General features: G+C 41.9%; 1 protein-coding gene across 15 annotated transcripts in view; it reads left to right on the forward strand.

Annotated features, from left to right (window-relative positions):
• The window catches only part of cacna1aa (calcium channel, voltage-dependent, P/Q type, alpha 1A subunit, a), a 132,159-nt gene that overhangs the window by 27,036 nt on the left and 84,570 nt on the right, over window positions 1-20,553 (forward strand). For all 15 annotated transcript variants that reach the window (XM_037792928.1, XM_037792922.1, XM_037792926.1 and 12 more), the window contains exons 2-5: window positions 6,669-6,774; window positions 8,091-8,230; window positions 18,067-18,158; window positions 20,160-20,312. In XM_037792928.1, coding sequence (XP_037648856.1) covers window positions 6,669-6,774; window positions 8,091-8,230; window positions 18,067-18,158; window positions 20,160-20,312 — 491 coding nt within the window. The remainder of the gene's footprint in view (window positions 1-6,668; window positions 6,775-8,090; window positions 8,231-18,066; window positions 18,159-20,159; window positions 20,313-20,553) is intronic.

Raw genomic sequence — 20,553 nt, forward strand, 5'->3', positions numbered from 1 at the left:
GGTAGAGAGAGAAATATATCAGTGAGAAACAGGCAAGGGGCTTTACTGAGGAAGAGGAGGAGAGAGCGAACATGAAGACGAGATGATGGACAAGGTGAAGAAAAGGCCAGCAGAAGTGTGCGTATGTGTGCGTATGTGTGCGTGCGTCATTTGGCTCCATGGTGTACTTTTAGGGCCTCACTTCCCCTTTCTTTTGGCGAGACATCTCCATACGACCTACTACTGTCCCCATTACAGTGTATACACACTCACACCTGATAATAAAAAGCAAGCAACACTGCGGGTCGAGTGAGAAACACAGGAGGAGGAGGAGGTGAAATAGAGAGAGAGACTGAGGACGAAGAAAATATTAGAAAGATGAACATATTCTCCCTCACCCTCTGAATCTTCCCCCCTGCTATTAACTCTGTCCTGCTGCTATTTATAACCACCGAGGAAGAAGGAAGAGGAGATTCATTATTGAATGGTTTATGGCCGAGTGAGTCATTTATTCATATTCTGAATTTGTATATCAGGACTCCAGACTAACTTTTTCATTTAGGTGCACCAGCACATTATATACTGTAGGTGCACACACATTTTATTGTGAGGAAGTTAAACAGGTCACAATTCCCTCTCTGTTATCTATTTTATATTGCTGTGAAAGCATCTCCTTCAAACAATTGGATTTATTCAAGTTTCTTGAGATGACATTTGAACACATCATAATAAGAATTTACCTTCGTGCAATACTCATTTTTACTGAATAGAGCCTGAACGCATCATAATGCATGGCACCTCCCGTTAAGTTGGTATCAGAGTAGCGTATATAATGTGTTCGTTTTGAGGGCCGGAAACCGGTGTAACGGGCACCGTAGCAATTTTGCCAGACGAACCGGTGCGACCAATGAAAATATTTGGTTGCATATGCGACCAAAATGGTTGCACTCTGGAGCCCTGTATATATGTTAGTAATGTGCATTCCAAGCAAAAATACTAATCGAAAATCACTCGGAACTTTAAACCAGGTGCGGCGGCCTCGCCCTGGTCGCCCTGGTCGCCCTGGTCGCCCTGGTCGCCCTGGTCGCCCTGGTCGCCCACGTTTTACCGGTAGTAACGTTACTACCAGGCAGCGCCTGCAACGGCTAATACAATGGACATATACACTCACCAGCCACTTTATTAAGCACACCAGTTCAATTGTTTGTTAACACAAATAGCTAATCAGCCAATCACATGGCAGTAACTCAATGCATTTAGGCATCTGGACGTGGTGAAGACGACTTGCTGAAGTTCAAACCGAGCATCAGAATGGGGAAGAAAGGGGATTTAAGTGACTTTGAACGTGGCATGGTTGTTGGTGCCAGACGGGCTGGTCTGAGTATTAAACTGCTGATCTACTGGGATTTTCACGCACAACCATCTCTAGGGTTTACAGAGAATGGTCCCAACAAGAGAACATATCCAGTGAGTGGCAGTTGTGTGGACGGAAATGCCCTGTTGATGTCAGAGGTCAGAGGAGAATGGGCCGAGTGGTTGGAGATGATAGAAAGGCAACAGTAACTCAAATAACTCGTTACAACCAAGGTATGCAGAATACCATCTCTGAACGCACAACACGTCCAACCTTGAAGCAGATGAAGACCACCCGGTACTAGCAAGGTGTACCTAATAAAGTGGCTGGTGAGTGTATATGTTATAAGACAGGACGAATAGTCGCAAAAACTATTTGATTTTTTAATAACTTAACGACTATTTAAAAAATTGAAAATCATGACCCATCCCTAATATATATATATATAGATATATATATATATATCTATATATATATGTGCGTATGCAGGGGGAATATTTAAGGAGACTATGAGGATAATATTTCACACATTCATATAGACACAGACACACACACACGCTGCCAAGTGTACAGAGGGAGCAAATCATATGGCACCTTGAAACATAACGCAGGGACAAAATGTACCAAATGACCATCATGGAGGGACACATCGAACAGTCGTCCCTCATGAGGAACGTCTCTAATATACAACACCCCTTTGCCCCTTTGTCCCCGTGTTTCTATATCAGTCTCTCTCCCGCCTCCCTCTCTCTTTCTCCTTTTATTCAGTCACCTCCACCCTGCCTTCTCACAGCCCAGCACATACACACACACATACACATACACACACGCATACATATATATATATACATATTCATATACATGCACACGCTCACACACCGCTGGGGGGGTTAGGGAGGCTAATTGAGTGGTGCCCTGGGTGTTCTAGTAAATGTGTGTGTGTGAGTAAAGAGCGGTCAAACAGATGATCACAAACACACACACACACACACACACACACACACACACTATGGCAATCCGTTTTAACATTTAATAGCTAGACAGGATATTCATTACAGATATCTGCAACGTCATTTTGCCTCTAATTCAAGATATCTGTAATTCTATTTTGACTAGTACGATTCAAACTACTTTTGCCATTCATGTGTACGGGGTTTCTCGTTATGGATATCCACAACTGAATTATGACTAGTCAGAATGATGTTGTAGATATCTCTAACTGGAGTTCGAGATATAGTCTAAATGTAATTACAGATATCAGGAATTAGAGTTGTGACGAGGTGAAATGACGTTGCAGATATCAGCCGTACGGGTTTATAAAGTGTGTCTGGAGACAATAAATCTACAACACGCTGTAAATTTCTAACTCAACTCTCTAGTGAACATTACAGCTCTCGTTGGCCACAGATTCCTCGATGATGAGCTCTTTTTCTATTTCACGTCATTTTCAAACTATCTGATCCACAGCAGTTCCTGAACCACTCGTCTCACAGCCGGCTGCAACATAGAGACTGATGTTATTATGCGTCCAGCTCGGAGGACTAAAGGCTCGTTGTGATTAAAATGAGGTTGTATAGCTCGTCGTCTACCTCACTAGAGCCCTCGTTGGTGTTTTAACAACTTATGAGTTATTGATCCGGGAAGTTTGAATCTGTGAATATCTTTCACACTTTACCGAAGTTAGCAAAAGCTTCTACTGACGCTGTTCAGATGCTTTGTTGGGCCAATATCCAATGAGAAGCCTTGATGAACAACGTCATGACAACAACTCTGACTAGTCATAATGAGGTTTGAGATATCTGTAACTGTTATTTAGGATAGTCAGAACTGAACTACAGATATCTCTAACTGTCGTTTGGACTAGGGACAATGACGTTATAGATATCTGGAATAAGAACTCTGACTAGTCACAATGTAATTGCAGATATATGTAATGTTCATTCCTGATAGTCAAGCTCAGCTATTAAATGTTAAAACCGCATGAAACATTGTGGGCTTGGACCAGGCTAGAGCAGCTCCCCTTGATCATGACTGGAGGAAACAAACATACACACAGGCATGTCACACGTGCACACATATGATGTAGGTTTCCATAAATAGCCTCTTCTTCCCTTCAGGCTCTTTGCCGTTCAGTTTTTCCCTCCCTCTTCCTCCCTACTACCGAGGGAACGGCTTCTCCCACAGGAGGAAGAGGTGAAGAAGAGGAGAAAGAATAGAATAGAGTACAGTAGAGTAGAAGAGAATTGGGAAGGAGTGGTTTTGTTTGATTGGAAAGTCCAGTAATGTTTTTTTATTCCTACTTAGATGGCCATGATAATCACACATACTCATTACTATGTGAATGCTGTAATGCAGCTTTTTGGACTCTAACTACTTCTGCATACTTTCAGCTACAGAAACCGTTCAACTATCAAAACATTCAGCTCTTTAAGGAGATTAATGCTTACATTGAACTTTTTGGTACCATATAGAATATTAAGCGTTTTTCACATTGTAGACAATTTTCAAATCCTCTTAAACATACTGCTCCCGCGTACTCCCATCTACAGACATCATTTAAACTTTAAACGGGTTACAATCAATTTGAACTATTAAACTTACATTTAGATTTTTACAGTTTTTGAATGATCTTCATGCATTTTCAGCTTATTTAAACTGTTATCTACAGATTCATACTCCATTCAAACCTTCAAATATTTCACATCCTTCGTACATTATTGGTATTATGCAACTTTTAAATCCAGCGATGTAGCGTAGCGTCAGCTTTTCAAAAACCTTTGGGGCGTTTTCACATTAGGTACGATTGATCTTACCGTGCTCCAGTACGATCGTCCCCTTCACCTTCTTCTTACAACATCTAAACCAGCGTTACAGCGTAGCGTTACAGCGTTACAGCGTTACAGCGTTACAGCGTAGCGTTACAGCGTAGCGTTACAGCGTAGTGTCAGCTCTTCTGCGTCCGGCATTCACACCGCAAATTCCTTCAGAAATTGCTCTTATAGTATTAATTATGGAATTGAAACTCCTTTCCTCTCACTCATTCATCTCCTTCACACATTTGCTCTCGCATTCTTTCCCCTGGTTACTCACTCTTCTCTTTTAAATCTAACTATTCATCTTGTAACCTTAACGAGACAGCGAGATTGATTTAAGAAGACCACCAGAGTGTGTGTGTGTGTGTGTGTGTCACAATTAGATGTACAGTGACACACTCCCTCTTTCTTTTTATTTCTCTCCCTCTCTCTCTCTCTCTCTCTCTCTGAACTAGCCCTCAGATGTTATGTACATAGAGCCAAACGGTGATGTCACAATGAATCTCCCTCAGTGTGTCCAGGCACGCTGTTACACACTAACACTTTAATATAGCCTCGGTCTGTCTGTCTGTGTGTGTGTATGTTTGTTTGTTTTGTTTGTCTGTGTGGGTGGTGTGTTACCAGAACATACACTTAGCATATTTAACTGACTCATAATGATGACTTGTGGATCTGTCTGTGTGTGTGTGTGTGTGTGTGTGTGTGTGTGTGTGTGTGTTTGTGTGTAAACAGGCAGCAATAGCAGCGAGAGGCCAGACAGACAGTATCGCTCCATTTGAGCTTTAGGCCCGAGGCCTGTACTACCAAGTGAGTCAAACATACCCAGGGTATCTTCTCCTTATCTGGCTTCACTAACCCGAACAACAGAGAGATCCCGCTAAGCGACGCTGGTTATCAACTCGGTAAATCAAACCAGGGTTTCTCCATCTGGGGGCGGGGCTTACAGTATCTGACCAATCACAATCATGGACCGGTCTACTGTCAGCAGAGCGGCACATTATACAAACTATAATATTAGACACATACAAAGAAGTTAAAGCTGCCAAATGCAGGAAAGGACAGCTGGCAGAAGAAACAAATGACCGATGTGTGAATGTGAATGTTCGTAGACCGCTACCAGACGGAAAGTCACGTGAAAAGTTGCCGTGGACTTTGGTGAAGTGGCGCTCGACGTTACATCTCCTACCGACTGACACGCTCACACCGCAAATGAGACACACACACACAAAACTCTGTTTCCCATTCCTCATGAAAATAGTATGTTTCTTGCCTTTTCTTGGCCTTCTTTCAGCTGCGTCTCGACTCCGGCGTTGTGAAACGGACTTGAGAGCAAGTAAAAATAAATAAACATAAATACATAATTCAAAGCGGTAAACACCCGCAGCATAACTCCAGCTGTTCTTCCTGCATCTGTCAGTTTAAACTGTGTTGTTTTTAGTCTGGATTATGACGGTAACTTCTTCATATGTGTGTGATATTATCATCCGATCCGCCCACAGAGCTCTGATTGGTCAGTAGGCGGTGCTTTTATAGGAGTTGATCTCTTATCTGGAACCACTGCTCTGGAGCAGGTCAGGTGTTCAGCATCAGTTACCATGGCGATCTACCCTGGTAAAGAAGTGAACCAATCAAAACCATGAAGGGTTAAACCCTGAAGTTACCTCGCTGACCCCAAATCCTGCTGCGTAGTCCAGGCCTCTGATGTCACACTGTATTCAAATTGTACATTTATTATTATCATAAATCATACATTTGACCTTATTTACCTTTAACATGGTGATATTATGTTATATATGCTTTTCATGTCCTGCCTCCATGACACATGTTCTGATTGCATCTAGCTTCTGCTTTCCATGGACACATTCTTGTAAATGCAGAAACTAGATGATAGAAACTCCCCATGGAGTAAATATTCTGATTAGATGTTTGTGGTATTTTGCTGCACACATGTAGCATATCAGTTAGGTAAATGTTAATGTAGGTTATGTAGTTTTTTTTAACTAATGAAAGTCAAAACTGCTCTCAGAGCTGCCCAAGTGTTTTTATCTTCACAGTGCACAACAAAATAATTGGCCGTGCATGCAACTTTAAGTCTGTTCTTTAAAGTCAATAAATAATCAGTCACATCTCTCAGAAGATCTTAATCCATTTATAAATAGTACAGAGTAGTAATGAATCCATGTTGTAGCTCTGTGTCATCGTTCTCTTAGTACGGAGAGATGCTTATTGACATTTTGTGGATGTGAGATTGTTGACAGGGATGACTCATGTGCATGCTAAATTAAAACGCTGACTGCAAGCAGGCCTTTTCAACAGAGTAATGTTGATATGATGCAAACAAATGTGTGAAGACAGGTGCAGAGATCTAATAATGTTTACTTCAGACTAATATATAATCATATCACCTTTTGTTGGGAAGATATAGCACATTATGTCACGTTGAGCTGTATATTTTAAAAATGTTGTATATTTATTAGGATAGAAACTGTTTAAGTGTTTATTCCTTGACCGACCTTCCTCACTCCATTTGAGTGGATGATTCTTGCCACAATCATCGCCAACTGCATCGTCTTGGCTCTGGAGCAACATTTACCCGATGGCGACAAGACGCCGCTGTCTGAGCGTCTGGTGAGTGAACCAGGCAGTGATACAGTACTGTGTGTGAGCCACATGTAAACATGATTACATCCAGGTGACGGTTGTGACTCCGTATTGATTTGTACGTCGGTGGAGATGCATGCAGCTACTCAGCTACTGAAAGACGCAGTAAAACAATGTAAATGATCCAGATGTTCTGTGCACTGCAACACATTCTCCGATATACCAAAGGAATATTCACTATGTACTGTACACACAATATTTATAAAGATTTATTTTTATTTGCAAAAGGCTTATTTTAAAATTCAATTCCAGCGTGTATCAACTTTTATTTTTTTGTTTTTAAAACAAATATTGAAACCAGAAAAATAAAATAAGAATCTAATAATTATAGAAAGAAAATATGGTATTGATTTATTATTGATAATGAACCTATCCTTGTATCAAATATACTTTAACTACATAATCAAAATAATGATTATAATAATGAGTAAATGAAAAAAATATAAAAATATAAGATACATTCAAAGTAATAATTAAAATAATAAAGAAAATAAATACATATTGAATAAAATGTATATGAATAATAAACCAACATATCTAGTGCACATACACGTTTAGGAATCTGAACGCGTCAGTAGCAATCATCGTTTGAAGAAATAATAAGTTGATACATTTATGAAAATGCTTTTTGTGAACACAAACTCACTATATATATATATAAAATATATATTCACTATATACTGTACACAACATATTTATGACGTCACTGAGTCACAAGGAAATATGCTAAAGTTATATCCTGTGTATGAAGTTATTTTTAAATATTTTATTTTTATTATTTATATTAATTCTGTGTATCAACATTTCTTTTTTGTTTTTAAAACAAATATTGAAACCAGAAAAGTGAAATAAAATAATATAAGAAATTAATAATTATAAAAAAAGAAATGTGGTAATGATATATTATTGACAATGAACCTACCCTTTTATGAAATATACTTTAACTACATAATCATTATTATAATTATTATAATAATGAGTAAATGAAAATATAAAAATATAATATACATTCAATAATAAAGAAAAATGAATAGAAAATAAATAAATACATATCGAATAAAATGTATATAAATAATCAACACGCATACCTACGTGTACATATAAATCTGAACGCATCAGTAGCAATCATTGTTTGAAGAAATTATAATAAATTGACACATTTATGAAACTGCTTTTTTGTGAACACAAACTCCTCTTTGTTTCATCCCTCTTAACCTTCCTTTCTCCCTTCTTTTCCCCCCTCGTGTCCTTTAATCTCTCTCTCTCCCTCTCTCTCTCCTCAGGATGATACTGAGCCGTACTTCATAGGCATCTTTTGTTTTGAGTCTGGGATAAAGATCCTGGCGCTTGGATTCGCCTTTCACAAGAACTCCTATCTGAGGAACGGATGGAATGTCATGGACTTCGTGGTGGTGCTCACAGGGTGAGTGGCGAGCCGAGCCGAGCCGAGCACACACCTATTACAAACACACACAAACATGCACATAGGGGTGAAACGGCACATTGTTCTTGTGAGGGAATCAGGGAAAAAGTAATGATGGATATAAACAAGTAAACACAACGATTAATGGCAAATACATACACCGTTTATTAGAAAATAATAAAAAAGTGCAACTTCAGGACCTGCCGCTGATTCAGTTCTCAAGATACAAGGCAGTGCAATATTTAACATTAAAATCAAATAAACCAACTTCTATTGAAGTTAAATGAACAGTGGTTTAACCCGCTTCTGTTCTCATTTTCAATACAAACGGAGCAGTAATAGTGACGTCTCAGTAGGTACATGGAAAGATTGGTCGTGTTACCGTTGTATTTTATCTGGCCTTTGCAAAGACATCTCTCTTTTTGCAAAAGCCAAAATGGACCTCAAACATGACTTGAATACCCATCAGCCATGCTTCATTTTGTCATCTTTCTCTGATTGGCGCTGCTGGCGCATGTTGATGACATCATACACAGGGAGCGTGAACCGGAGTAACGTTTAGCATTTTTTTACTATTAAAAGAGCTAAAAAAATACATCCATACAAAGTTTGTCGTCCTTAAATACAAGGTTCAAATTCTTAGTATCGGTACAATCGATTATTTACCTTGCAAGTGGATTTTAGATCGATGAAGGACAACTTGCCGAGTACCTATCGATGTAGTTGGATCATAGGAATATAAATCGATGCAGTAGATTAATCGTTACACCTCTACATGCAAAAATGCACACACAGCTATGAAAAGGGTCAGAATAAGATGTGTTTTTTTCTTTTCTTATTCAACTAAAACTGAAGAAAAGGAAGTAGTTTGTGTGTGTGTGTGTGTGTGTGTTGGTGTGTGTGTTGGCGAGTGTGTCCTCTCGCTGCTCCTCCGCCCTAATGAATGGCCCCATTCTGGGCAAGGCAGCAGTCAGATCACAGAGCAGAACTGCAGGCAGCCGGCAGCCCGGGTAGTGAACAAATGTCACCACAATATACACAGAGAGAGAGGAGGTGGGAGGGCGGGGGAAGGAGGAGGGAGGCATTGAATAGAAGGTATGAAAGGAGGATGTGCAGGTATTCATAGGTGTTGGTTGGAGCTAAATCAGTGGGAACGAATGGAAAGAGACAAATGAAGATTGCAAGAAGTGAAGGAAAACAAGAAAGGGAGGGAAAAACTCTCCCCTTCAAAGAAAAGCAAAGGTTTGCAGTACAATTACTCCGACATAAAATACATTTTAACAGCAGAACAAGGTATAAAGACACTGAAAATGTTGGTAGTTTTAGACGCCAAGTGCCATTCTAAAAAAATCCTTTGGAAAGAGAGGAAAGGGCTAAACGATCACCTCATGAGCAAAGTGTTGCATCGTCTGCCATGAAATTTATTATGAGAAGGTGAAAGCAAGGGGTAAAGGGAAGAAATGGGATGCAGCCTGAGGAATGTGATAGAAAAGCTGATGACTCAGTCACGTGGGAAAGAACGACAGCCAATAGAGAACCAAGCTGACTGAAGAAGGAAGTACAACCACCGTCGTCATGGCGGCCGCGGCTAATGCATGAGCTGATGCTAAACGTAAAGCATAAAGTAGTAGTGAGATGGAGCTCAGAAATGGTGCGGTGTCGGTGCTGGTTGCTGAGGCGAGAGTGGTCGGTGCTGGTGGACGGTGCACCTCTGCAACACGTCTATCCGTTCTCCGGTGCTCTGTGGCCGGTGTGCGGCGGTGCGGCTCCTCGGTGCAGCAGCAGCCAGGCGGCCGCCTCGCCAGGAGGAGACGGTGAAGAAGAGAGCGAGTGAGAGAGAGTCGGTGTGTTGAGATGATTCTTGTCTCATTTATGGTCTGATAAACAGTAAATTCATCTAAACTGGGTTGAAAAACAACGCAATCTGATTGCCGTGGTGATGAATTATTTATGACTATTAACCACACCCCCATTCTCTGTTTGAGAAAGAACTAAAAAACAGGAAGTCAAACTGACGTTTTGGGGCTTTAAAGCCTGGTCACAAAACACTGATTGTGTCTGTTAACACAGCAGAGAGCATTCAATACATCGCTGCATTCTGACAGCAGTAATACTGTTTCCCTGTGTCATTCACTCAGACAAGTCCTGTAGTGAAGTTGTGTTACTACAGGCGACTGTGTCCAGTGAAGTGATTGAGTGGGAGTGCTGGCACAGATTGATATGTTGAGGTCATTGCATGTTTGTGTGCATGCATGTGGTGATTTGGAGAGCTCCGTGGGTTACATAAACCTTCTGCATCTTTGCTGACAAAGCACCAGAGAAGCTGGAGTTTGCCCCCCCCCACCCTCTCTCTCTCTCACACACACACACACACACACACACACACACACACAGTGAGCACTCAGTCTGGCAGTCTGTCCTTATGCTTTAATAAAAGCAATCATGAAGCCAAGCTCATCTCAGCGTGGCACAACAGAGGGACCGTGAGAGAGAAGAGGAGTGAGAGAGCAAGAAGACGAGTGTCAGCGAGACAGCAGGAAGTAGCGAGATGCAGAGAAGGAGGAAGGAGAGGAAAGAGGAGGTAGAGCAGAAGGAAGCGAGGCAGTCCTTGAAACTTCCAGTAAAAGCCTGGTCTCACATAATCCCCCCCCCCTTCTGTTTTGACAGTGAAACCCTCTGAGCAAGCATGACACAGCAGTTAAATCATCAGCGTCTCCTACAGTATAGGCGAGAGGAAATGTTGATCCAACAGGCAAGCAGCACATTTCCTCACAGTTAATGTCCAGATGAGAGTAAAGCCCAGCTCTACAATGACAACACACTAATAACATTGGAACTGCAAAGTACTTCCTGATTTAAATACAGGCATTCCCATATTTCCATCGTATCATCCATCATGTTTGTTGTAGGGGTGGGCGCTGTACCGGTTTCATCACCGTCACCGTTCATTAGGTTCAGCCACGACATTGTGCAATACCGTCATTACCGTGATAAACACAAACACGACGGAGACTCAACACCTGATAAACTACGTCACACCTACACAGGATGCCTGTGGTTACGTACCAGGGACGGGTCATGATTTTCGATTTTTCGAATAGTCGTTAAATTATAAAAAATCTAATAGTTTATGCGACTATTCGTCCCATCTTAAAAAATATATATTTCCCTTGTATTAACCGTTGCAGGCGCTGCCTGGTAGTAACCTTACGTTACTCCCGGTAAAACGTGTGTGGCACGTTCAGTTCAGCTTTACTCTGTCAGTGCAGGGGTGTGTATGTGTGTGTGTGTGCCGCTTGCACAAACCCAATGGCGGGCCAGGCCCGTTGGCACCGGACCACCCTCCCCGGGCAGACCCCCCGCACCGCCGCGAGCGCACCCAGACGTTGTGTCCGTGTGCTAGCAGCGCCACGCCCCTAGTAGTTTCAGCAGGTAGACCAGCTGTTCCAGCAGCGGAGCATATCGTCATTCAAACCCGACAGAAACAAAATAAAACTCACCAAAACCGTCTGGGTTTTTCTTTCCACTGGCCTCTCCCACTGTTCCAACTATATGGTTGAAATAATCTGTTAATCCACAGCGTGGGAAAATGTGCTGACGCTACATGTCGTTGCTGCGGGGGGGGTGTGGGGTGTGGGGTGTGAGTTTGAGTGTGTGGGGGGGATTTAAGTAAAATAGTATTTTTGCTTGGAATGCACATCCCTAGTTTTGAGTGAAGTATCCCTTTTCATTTTGTAATACCGTGATATACATTTTTGTTCATATCTCCCACCCCTACCATTTATGTATTTTGCAAAGTAAACAACAGTCATACAACACCCCCCCGTGGTCTTCATCTGTGCGTCCACCAGCTGTGTTGTTACCATTTTGCAGTAAAGCAGGAAGCTGCAGGAAGATTGTACTGACGGAGAATCTACTGCAGCACTTACAGCACACATACTGTACATCCCATGATACATTATGTACACTGACTGGACTCAATACATTTTACACTCTCTCTCTCACACACACACACACACACACACACACACGCACACGCACGCACACACACACACACACACACACACACACACACACACACACACAGTCTCTGTTGTGCTCTCTATGAATGGGGGTTGTGTTTTTTAGTAGTGCAGCTCTTTTGAAGATGAAAGGCTACTTGGCCTTTCTACCCACCCCGTGGACCAAACCTTTGATAACACACTGACCAATGCACGCACACACACACACACACACACACACACACACACACACACACACACATTTCCACTTCAAACATTCCTCTCCGTTTCCGACTCAGTCCTGATGCACTTGCTTGCACGACACATATGAAGACAAACACGCGAATGGCACTTAACACGTCTGAATAGATGAGCTATTCACTCTGCTGACACCTTGTTGGATGTCAGCGGATTTGTGTGCACCCTTGTTTCTGTGCCCGTGTGTGTGTGTGTGTGTGTGTGTGTGTGTGTGTGTGTTGACCTATCTCTTGTAGTAAATTGCCTGAGTGATTTGGCTCTGGGAATAAGCTGGTTGTTTTTTATGCCCACTATTGATTATTAGTCCAATTACCCGTAGTTTACAGCCAGTCTCGCCTTGCATCCTCCCGCCTGTTCCTCCTTCTTGTACCCTCGTTCAGGTTCTTCTGATTAGATACGACTGGTGCGGGGAAGCGAGGGAAGGAAAGTCCTTTCAGTGACCTTGTAATCAACTGAAATGTTGCTTAATCTACTGTAGGGGTGTAAGAAAACACGATACACATGAGTATAGCGATATTATGTTGTGTGATACTGTATCTATTCTCTAAACAATTTTGAATTAACCTCTTAGAAACCGACGGCCCGCTATTGAGCCCGGCCGCTATTTGATCTTTCGGAGGTTGTAGAGGTCTCGGTTTAACCTAAAGAATCCATTGGTACCAACCATGCCATGTGGCTGGCGTGGCGGCTGCGTCGCGTGGCATGATTGAAATTTGTAAATAATAGTAATAATCCACAATTAAAACCCTGTACTTTATTTATTCATGGAGCCCTGCAAGTCACTGAATGTTCTACAACACTGTCCATCACATATTTCAGAATAAAAGCCTTGTGTTAATGCCTAACGTTAAATGAAGGAATTCTTTGCGGTAAAAATAGGCGAGACCTCAAATCTCTAGAAGAGACGCGCGTGAGACGTGGGCAGTGTGGCTGCTCTAACCTGTTAACACGGACGCCGAAATAAAAAAACAACGGATAACGCAGCCGCCACGCGCTGCTGACGTTCCCATTGTGTGGATGAGGCTTTAAATCGTGTATTTCTGGTGTGTTCTTTATACTCGCAATATCGCCTTGCTTATAGTACTGAATCGTCACCCCTGTATCATGATACATATCGTATCGTCAGATTCTTGCCAATACACAGCCCTAATCAACTGTATGTTAATAATGAAAGAAGGTCAGTAAGAATAATGTCTGACCTTTACCTAAAAAATGATCTTCGTCATGCTTCTTTGTCATTTTAGAAGGATTGTGAAACCATGCTCTCTTCAAAGTTTAAAATGTGTTTTGAGGATATTGTGGAGAACAGTTCCGATAATTAAATACTGTATAGGATCGTCTAGAGGCGCCTCTACCTTCAGTTCTGTCATCGTCTACATTTGTCTGATATGAAGCTGTGTGACATTGTATTCACCTTTCATTTCTCTCTGCTGTTACGTGATGTTAAATGGAAAGTCATTAGAAGGAATAAGAGCATGTTGGTAATCTTAGTGAGTGTGAAATAGTTGAATCGTGGTAATGTAGAGACAAGGAGAGTTTGGAGGAGAGATTTGGTCAGTGATGTGTACGGAGAGATAATTAAGCACTTTTTGCTGAAGTCAGCAGGAAAGCAAAAAAAAGATCCTATTTTGTATAATGTGTTGGTGTCCCATGAGAACGGCTCGGCGGGGGACGGTTGTGTAATATCGCTTAATGTGATTCTCCTGAATCATTTCTGTTCCTCTACACACAGTGCAGGTGTGTGTTACCTGTGTGTGTGTGTGTGTGTGTGTGTGTGTGTGTGTGTGCGTGTGTGCGTGTGTGTGTGTGTGTGTGTGTGTGTGTTTAGTCCAAGTGTAGAAGATGTACCGTCTCCGTCCCCGACGAGGAAGGAACTTGTTCTCCATTGGTTATTCCAAATGACCTACTTTCTAGTGTGCATATGTGAATAATATTATTCTCTCTCAATATGTTTGATCTCCAACCAGCGCCTGTTTGTTGTGCAGATGTGTGTGTCTATTTCTGTGTGTGTGTACATGTGTGTTTGTCTGATGCATTTACATTATAGAGAGAAGAGAGGAGAAAAAAAAACAATCAATCAGACTCCTCCCTTGGCCCTGTTACCAAGGTGATACAGAGATTCTATCAATGAGCCAAGGTCCCTGTTGCCATGGAAACACTTATGAATGAGAAAAGGGGCCCAGTAACCGTGGAGACGGTGTGAATGAGGAACTACTGCCTCATCGGCTTGACACCGTTTGTGACGGCGAACGCTGTTGAGAAACTGAATTCTTTATTACTATTACCATCATCGTCAATGTTATCATCATCCTCATACTCATCATCATCATCATCCTCATCCTCATCCTCATCCTCATCATCATCCTCATCATCCTCATCATCATCATCCTCATCATCATCCTCATCCTCATCCTCATCATCATCATCATCGCCATTATTATTAGTGTTTTTATTCTAATCATAGTCACAGAAATAGATTACTTAAGATAATATGTGATTGCAGGGAAATGATCTACTATACTAGTAGTACTACATCATACTATACTAGTAGTACAACCTCATACTATACTAGTAGTACCACCTCATACTATACTTGTAGTACAACCTCATACTATACTAGTAGTACAACCTCATACTATACTAGTAGTACATACTGATTTGGCCAACATGTAGTATGAGAACAAAAGCTAAATCTCCAGTTTGCCAAAAATACCCGGATGTCGTACTGATTCGGAAAAAAATCTCCAGTCTGCATCGGACTAGTCTACCCCGCCTACTGTATCCCACAATGCAAAGTGCTGGACCGCTACAGGCTACGGTTACAACAACAACAACAACAGCAGCCAAAAACAGCTCTCTTTTTTTACATGTTTCGTAGCTATTTTATCACAAAATTTACGTCTGAACATTTTAGGGGCAAGATTATATTCATATTTTACGATATTAGATGTTGAATCGAACATTTGCTCCGACGTTTTCAGAGTTTAGAAGCTCCACAAACTGCCGTGACGGCTAGTTATAGCACCTGCCGGGGTCGCTACCTCTCCAGCCAGCCGGGCGGTCACGCTCACAGACCGCTATGAGCTGTAGCTCTCTAGAGACCGGTCTGTAGACGAGGGGCTTTTATTTCCTTTTTGACGGATAGTTTTGTTTAAATATCACAACACAAATGTTCCATTATAAATGAACAGGAACCTGTTTATCTGACTTTTTGGAGTTGAAAAGCTCCTAGATCGCCCGCGGGCGTAGCTCTCTCGCCAGCCGGCCGGTGACGCTCACAGAGCGGCTACAGAGCAGCAGAGTGGTGAGGGAAGAGGAGAGAGGAGAGGTAAAGAGCAGCCTCTGACGGGGCAGAGAGATACCTGCTGAGACAACATGACCCTTTTTAACATGACTCTAACATCTGGAGGAGATCAGTCCACTGTTTAGTTGCTGGAACTGAAAGTTTGAGTAAATGTTGTCGAGTCATGTTTTATATTTACCGTCTCCCGTCTTATTTGGCGATGAGCTGTTGGATTGGATAGTTTAAGAGGTGGTGGTATTTCTTTGTACATGTCAGAAGGTTAAGTTGCTAAAGGGCACATCTGCCTTAATGTTTTAGCTCCACACTCAGCTGAAGTACAGTGTGACCGAACCAGGAACCTCTCAGTTACAAGTCGGCCTCTGATGAGGCATTTGATATCATACAATGTCATTACAAGGACCCCAGCCTCCACTAGTGATGAAGCATACACCACTGGGTGGAGGTGTGGGGGTTGCTTCCTGGTAATTCAATACAGCATTCACCCATAGATCCTGGGTCGGTGTTGCTTTTCCCCTTCTTGCCAATGTTATAGGTTTCCTAGCAAAGCAAGGCTGACTTCAAACCTGTGATTAAGGCTCTGCTGTGTCACTGGGCCTCTTTGTGGAACAGAGGAAAGTGGAAATGTGTCAGAGAGAGAGAGAGAGAGAGAGAGAGAGAAGGAGGATGATTCACAGTGTGCGTCAGACAAGGGAACTGACTGGAAGTCTGGCGGCACGAGGGAACATCTTAACCATCTGAAGTACACACACACACACACACACACACATATGATGTTTACAAGTCTGTATTCAGATGATGAGTGGTGACACAGGTGCTGTAACACACACCTCCAACACGTTTACTCTGCAGTCTGCCGACGGCACCGAGAGAAGAAACGTACCGTGAATAAAAATAGGTTGAAATCAGCAAGTCAGCAACTCTGATTTTCACCATCTGCCAGCGCTCTCTCTCTCTCTCTCTCTCTCTCTCTCTCTCTCTCTCTCTCTCTCTCTCTCTTCGCTCTGTCTCTCCATGCTTCTCTCTTCTACCCTCCTTCTTTGTCCTCCCATCTTCCCTCTCCTCTCCATCACTCCATCTCTGCTTTTTCATTTTATTGTCCCTCTGTCATCCCGTCACAAACCACTGTCCCTCCAGCTATGGCTCGGCGGTATACCGGTTTCATCTCCACCGGTGTCACGTTCGGCCACGACATGGATTTTGCAATACCGTCATTACCGTGATAAACACGTTTAACTACGTCACGCCCACACATGATGTTTGTGGTTACATAGAGGCTACTGCCGTTACGTTTCGTTGTGTAACTTTCTACTTTTCATTTCTGCGTCCATGCTATCAGGTTAGAGCCGCCACACAGACCGGGTGTGTGTTTGTGCTACGTTAGCATCTGTAGCTCTGCTGGTAGCTTCGTGCTCCTCGTAGTCACACACACATACGGTCAGTCAGTGCAGTGAAACTTCAGTGAGTTCCCGACAGACCGTGTGTGTGTGTGTGGCGTTCCTCCGCTCAAGCGAGCTGAAAGACCGGAGTCAACTTTGGCTCGTACTGTCTTAAGGTGGAACAGATTTTCCCCTTAAGGTGATGAGTTTTTAATACATTTTTAACCGTTTTAATTGCGTTGCTAGGCAACAGTTTGGGTCCATGTTCACTTCCTGTCAGCTGATGTTATTCACATACACTGCAACAGGAAATAAACTGGGACACATTTAGAATCTTTACGTTTAAAACTGTGTAACGGTCTAAATATTGTATATTTGTGACATCACAAAAACGGCTTGTTTCAAACGAACAATTTCTGAATACGTGCTGTGTGTATTTCTCCGTATATTGAGCGTTTTGATAGTTAAACAGTATTTATAAAGCACTTAAACCTGCTTTATAATGTTAAAAAAAAACTGAAAATCTTACTTTTAAAAATATGGGCCCTTTAAGATATGTCCCCTTACATTGTTAATAGATAGAAAAGAGGTATCCCTTTTAATACCGTCACCACAGAAACCAAAAGAAATACCGTGATATAGATTTTTGGTCATATATCGCACACCCCTTCAGCTCATCCCCTTCTCGTCCTGATACACTTCTCTGTCCTCCTTCACTCGTCTCTATTGATTGATTGCTCTATTGATCAGCTCAGCTCTTACTGGATTTACATACAGCGCTCACCCAGTTGCTGCGTTTAAAGTGTGTGTGGCTGATTGACAGTGACGAGGCTCGACTCGCTTAAATATTGATTGCCTTTGCTTCACTTTCGTTTCATTTGTCTCTGTCCCCTCCAGGATTCTGTCCACTGTGGGTTCAGATTTCGACTTGCGGACCCTGAGGGCTGTGCGAGTACTGAGGCCCCTCAAACTGGTGTCCGGTATTCCCAGTAAGTCAAAACTCTTCATTTTTACAGTTTTTCTCAGCTTCTTTGTTGTTCCTCAGTTGAGAAAAATGACATTTCTTTAGGTGCAGACCAGTTTCAGATATTAATAAAGGATCAGAATAGCACGGAGAAACATTTTGTGTTGAGTTTTTTTTATGCAGCTTCGGTGTTGTTCTGCATAATGCACCCAAAGTGTTCCAACAAAAGTGGTTCTTCTGTGCACTCTGTGCTCCTTCTTTTTTTTAAATATTATAGCGGCGGTGGTGTTCCAGCACCACTGCAGTGTTATTAATAGCGTGGTGGACTCCACTACAGGGCTGAACAGGCAAACCAGAGGCTTACTCATCATAAAAGTCATAAGCTTCCTGCGAAAACCAAATTAGAGTTCCTTTCCAATATGTGATGTATACATTTGATCGGTCTCCACAAAACAACCGCATGAAATGAAACTTCAAAATGTTGCCCCTTGAGACCTTTTGTTTGTTAGAAAGCATATAGAAACACCTTCTGTAGCAGAGACTGACTATATAGTGTTCAATCCCTCCATCACAGACCAAAGCGTGTACCAGGTAACAGGCTGCCTCCTCCAGCAGAGCGCTGCAGGAATCATGTTAGATCTGTGAAACTGAGTTTCTCCACAAAGAATCACACAAAAGCATCACTTTAAATCCGGTGTTCACCAGAGATGTGCTCAGAAGTTTCTTGGAAATAAGTCATTCAGCATAAAAAATGACTAATCGACTAAATAAATCTTAGTCGACTAATTGAAGAGGGTGGCAGCCAGCCATAATAAGGGATAATGTACAGCGGTCGGGGTTTCTTTCACAACAATAACCCACTTCCATGCTGTGTTACATTCCTGTTAATGAACAAATTGGGGCTGCATGATGTTGGAAAAAACTGACATGCAATATATCTTTGCTATATATATTGCAACATGAAAAAATACAGGAATATTCACCTTACCCCCTTTTGTTAACTACATTTTAAAGTTAAATGCTTCAATCTGGGGCACTTTGAGAGCAAAAATTAGCAACATTAAGATATTACATTACATTAATTAGATATAAAAATGTATGCTCTTTATTTAATCATAAACGCATTGGTTGTATAGATAATATCTACACCCAAAAGTGAAGCTCGATCGCCGGCTGGTGGCTGTTAGTTTAGGAAGCGCTTGATTTGATATGCAGCAGAGATTTCTATGAGCAGAACACACATTTTAAACGTCAGTATCGCAGGCGACCATGTTCATGTAATTGTGGGAAGCTAAAATCGTGATCGTGATTAATATTCGATTAATTGTGCAGCCCTAGTTAAAATAGATTAAGAGAGAGAGCAGGGATGACGTATTTTTGTAGGCCATCCAGGACGTTAGCATCGCCCTCATTGCAGAAAATAAGCTCTGTGGCAAACAAACATTTATGATACTTACACGTTTCGTTCAACAAGATAATCTCCACAAATGAACACCACTTTTATGATTTTTGAAGCATAAATGCAATCGCCAGAAATAAAAAGCTAACGTTAGGCTAACGGTTTGTATGACACAACAAGGGATCCGCCGATCTGACTTTTTCAGTCCCGATACCGATAACAATACCTGTGTTTTGGGTATCGGCCGATACCGAGTGTTTACCAATACCAATACGATACTAGTGTTTAACTAATAAGCTGTATGCCTCACTGTGTGGAAGTCATTCAAACGTATTGACTTCCAGACGAGGGAACAGGAAGTGTTAAAATGCTAACTCATTCCTGCAGCAAAGTAAGAAGGTGATATTTTCATAAACCGATGTTCTTATTGTATCTATGGTTATCTTTATGGCGACACTTACATTAAACAGGACCAGCTGGTAGCGGAGCACATGAAGAAATAAATCATTTGAGGGAACAGGTTGCACCCTTTTTGATTCTAATTGTTGAAAACGCATCAACATTCAAATTGATGCTGGATAATAATGATTGCTGAATTCCTAATACTGTATACCCCGTGTCCTGCAGGCCTACAGGTAGTCCTCAAATCCATCATGAAGGCCATGATCCCTCTGCTGCAGATAGGCTTGCTTCTTTTCTTCGCCATCCTTATGTTCGCCATTATCGGCCTAGAGTTCTACATGGGCAAGTTCCATACGACCTGCTTCGACAATCACACGGGTAAGAAGGGGACCGGGTGTGCGCCGATAGTGCTACTAGGGTTCATTTTGCTAAATGTGAAGAAGCTGTTCCGGTTGACGTACACTTTAAAACAGTCTGTGCTTAAAATTAAAAATGCAATTTAGTTCAAGAGAATAACGTCTTTGGCGTTAAATTGTTTGTTGTACTTCAATTCTGTGTTTATGTGACGGGGAAAGGCACTTTCCACAAGTCTTAATTCACCGCTAATATCTGCATAATG

The sequence above is a fragment of the Sebastes umbrosus genome, chromosome 14, assembly GCF_015220745.1.
Source record: "Sebastes umbrosus isolate fSebUmb1 chromosome 14, fSebUmb1.pri, whole genome shotgun sequence".
In the NCBI taxonomy this organism is placed as follows: Eukaryota; Metazoa; Chordata; class Actinopteri; order Perciformes; family Sebastidae; genus Sebastes; species Sebastes umbrosus.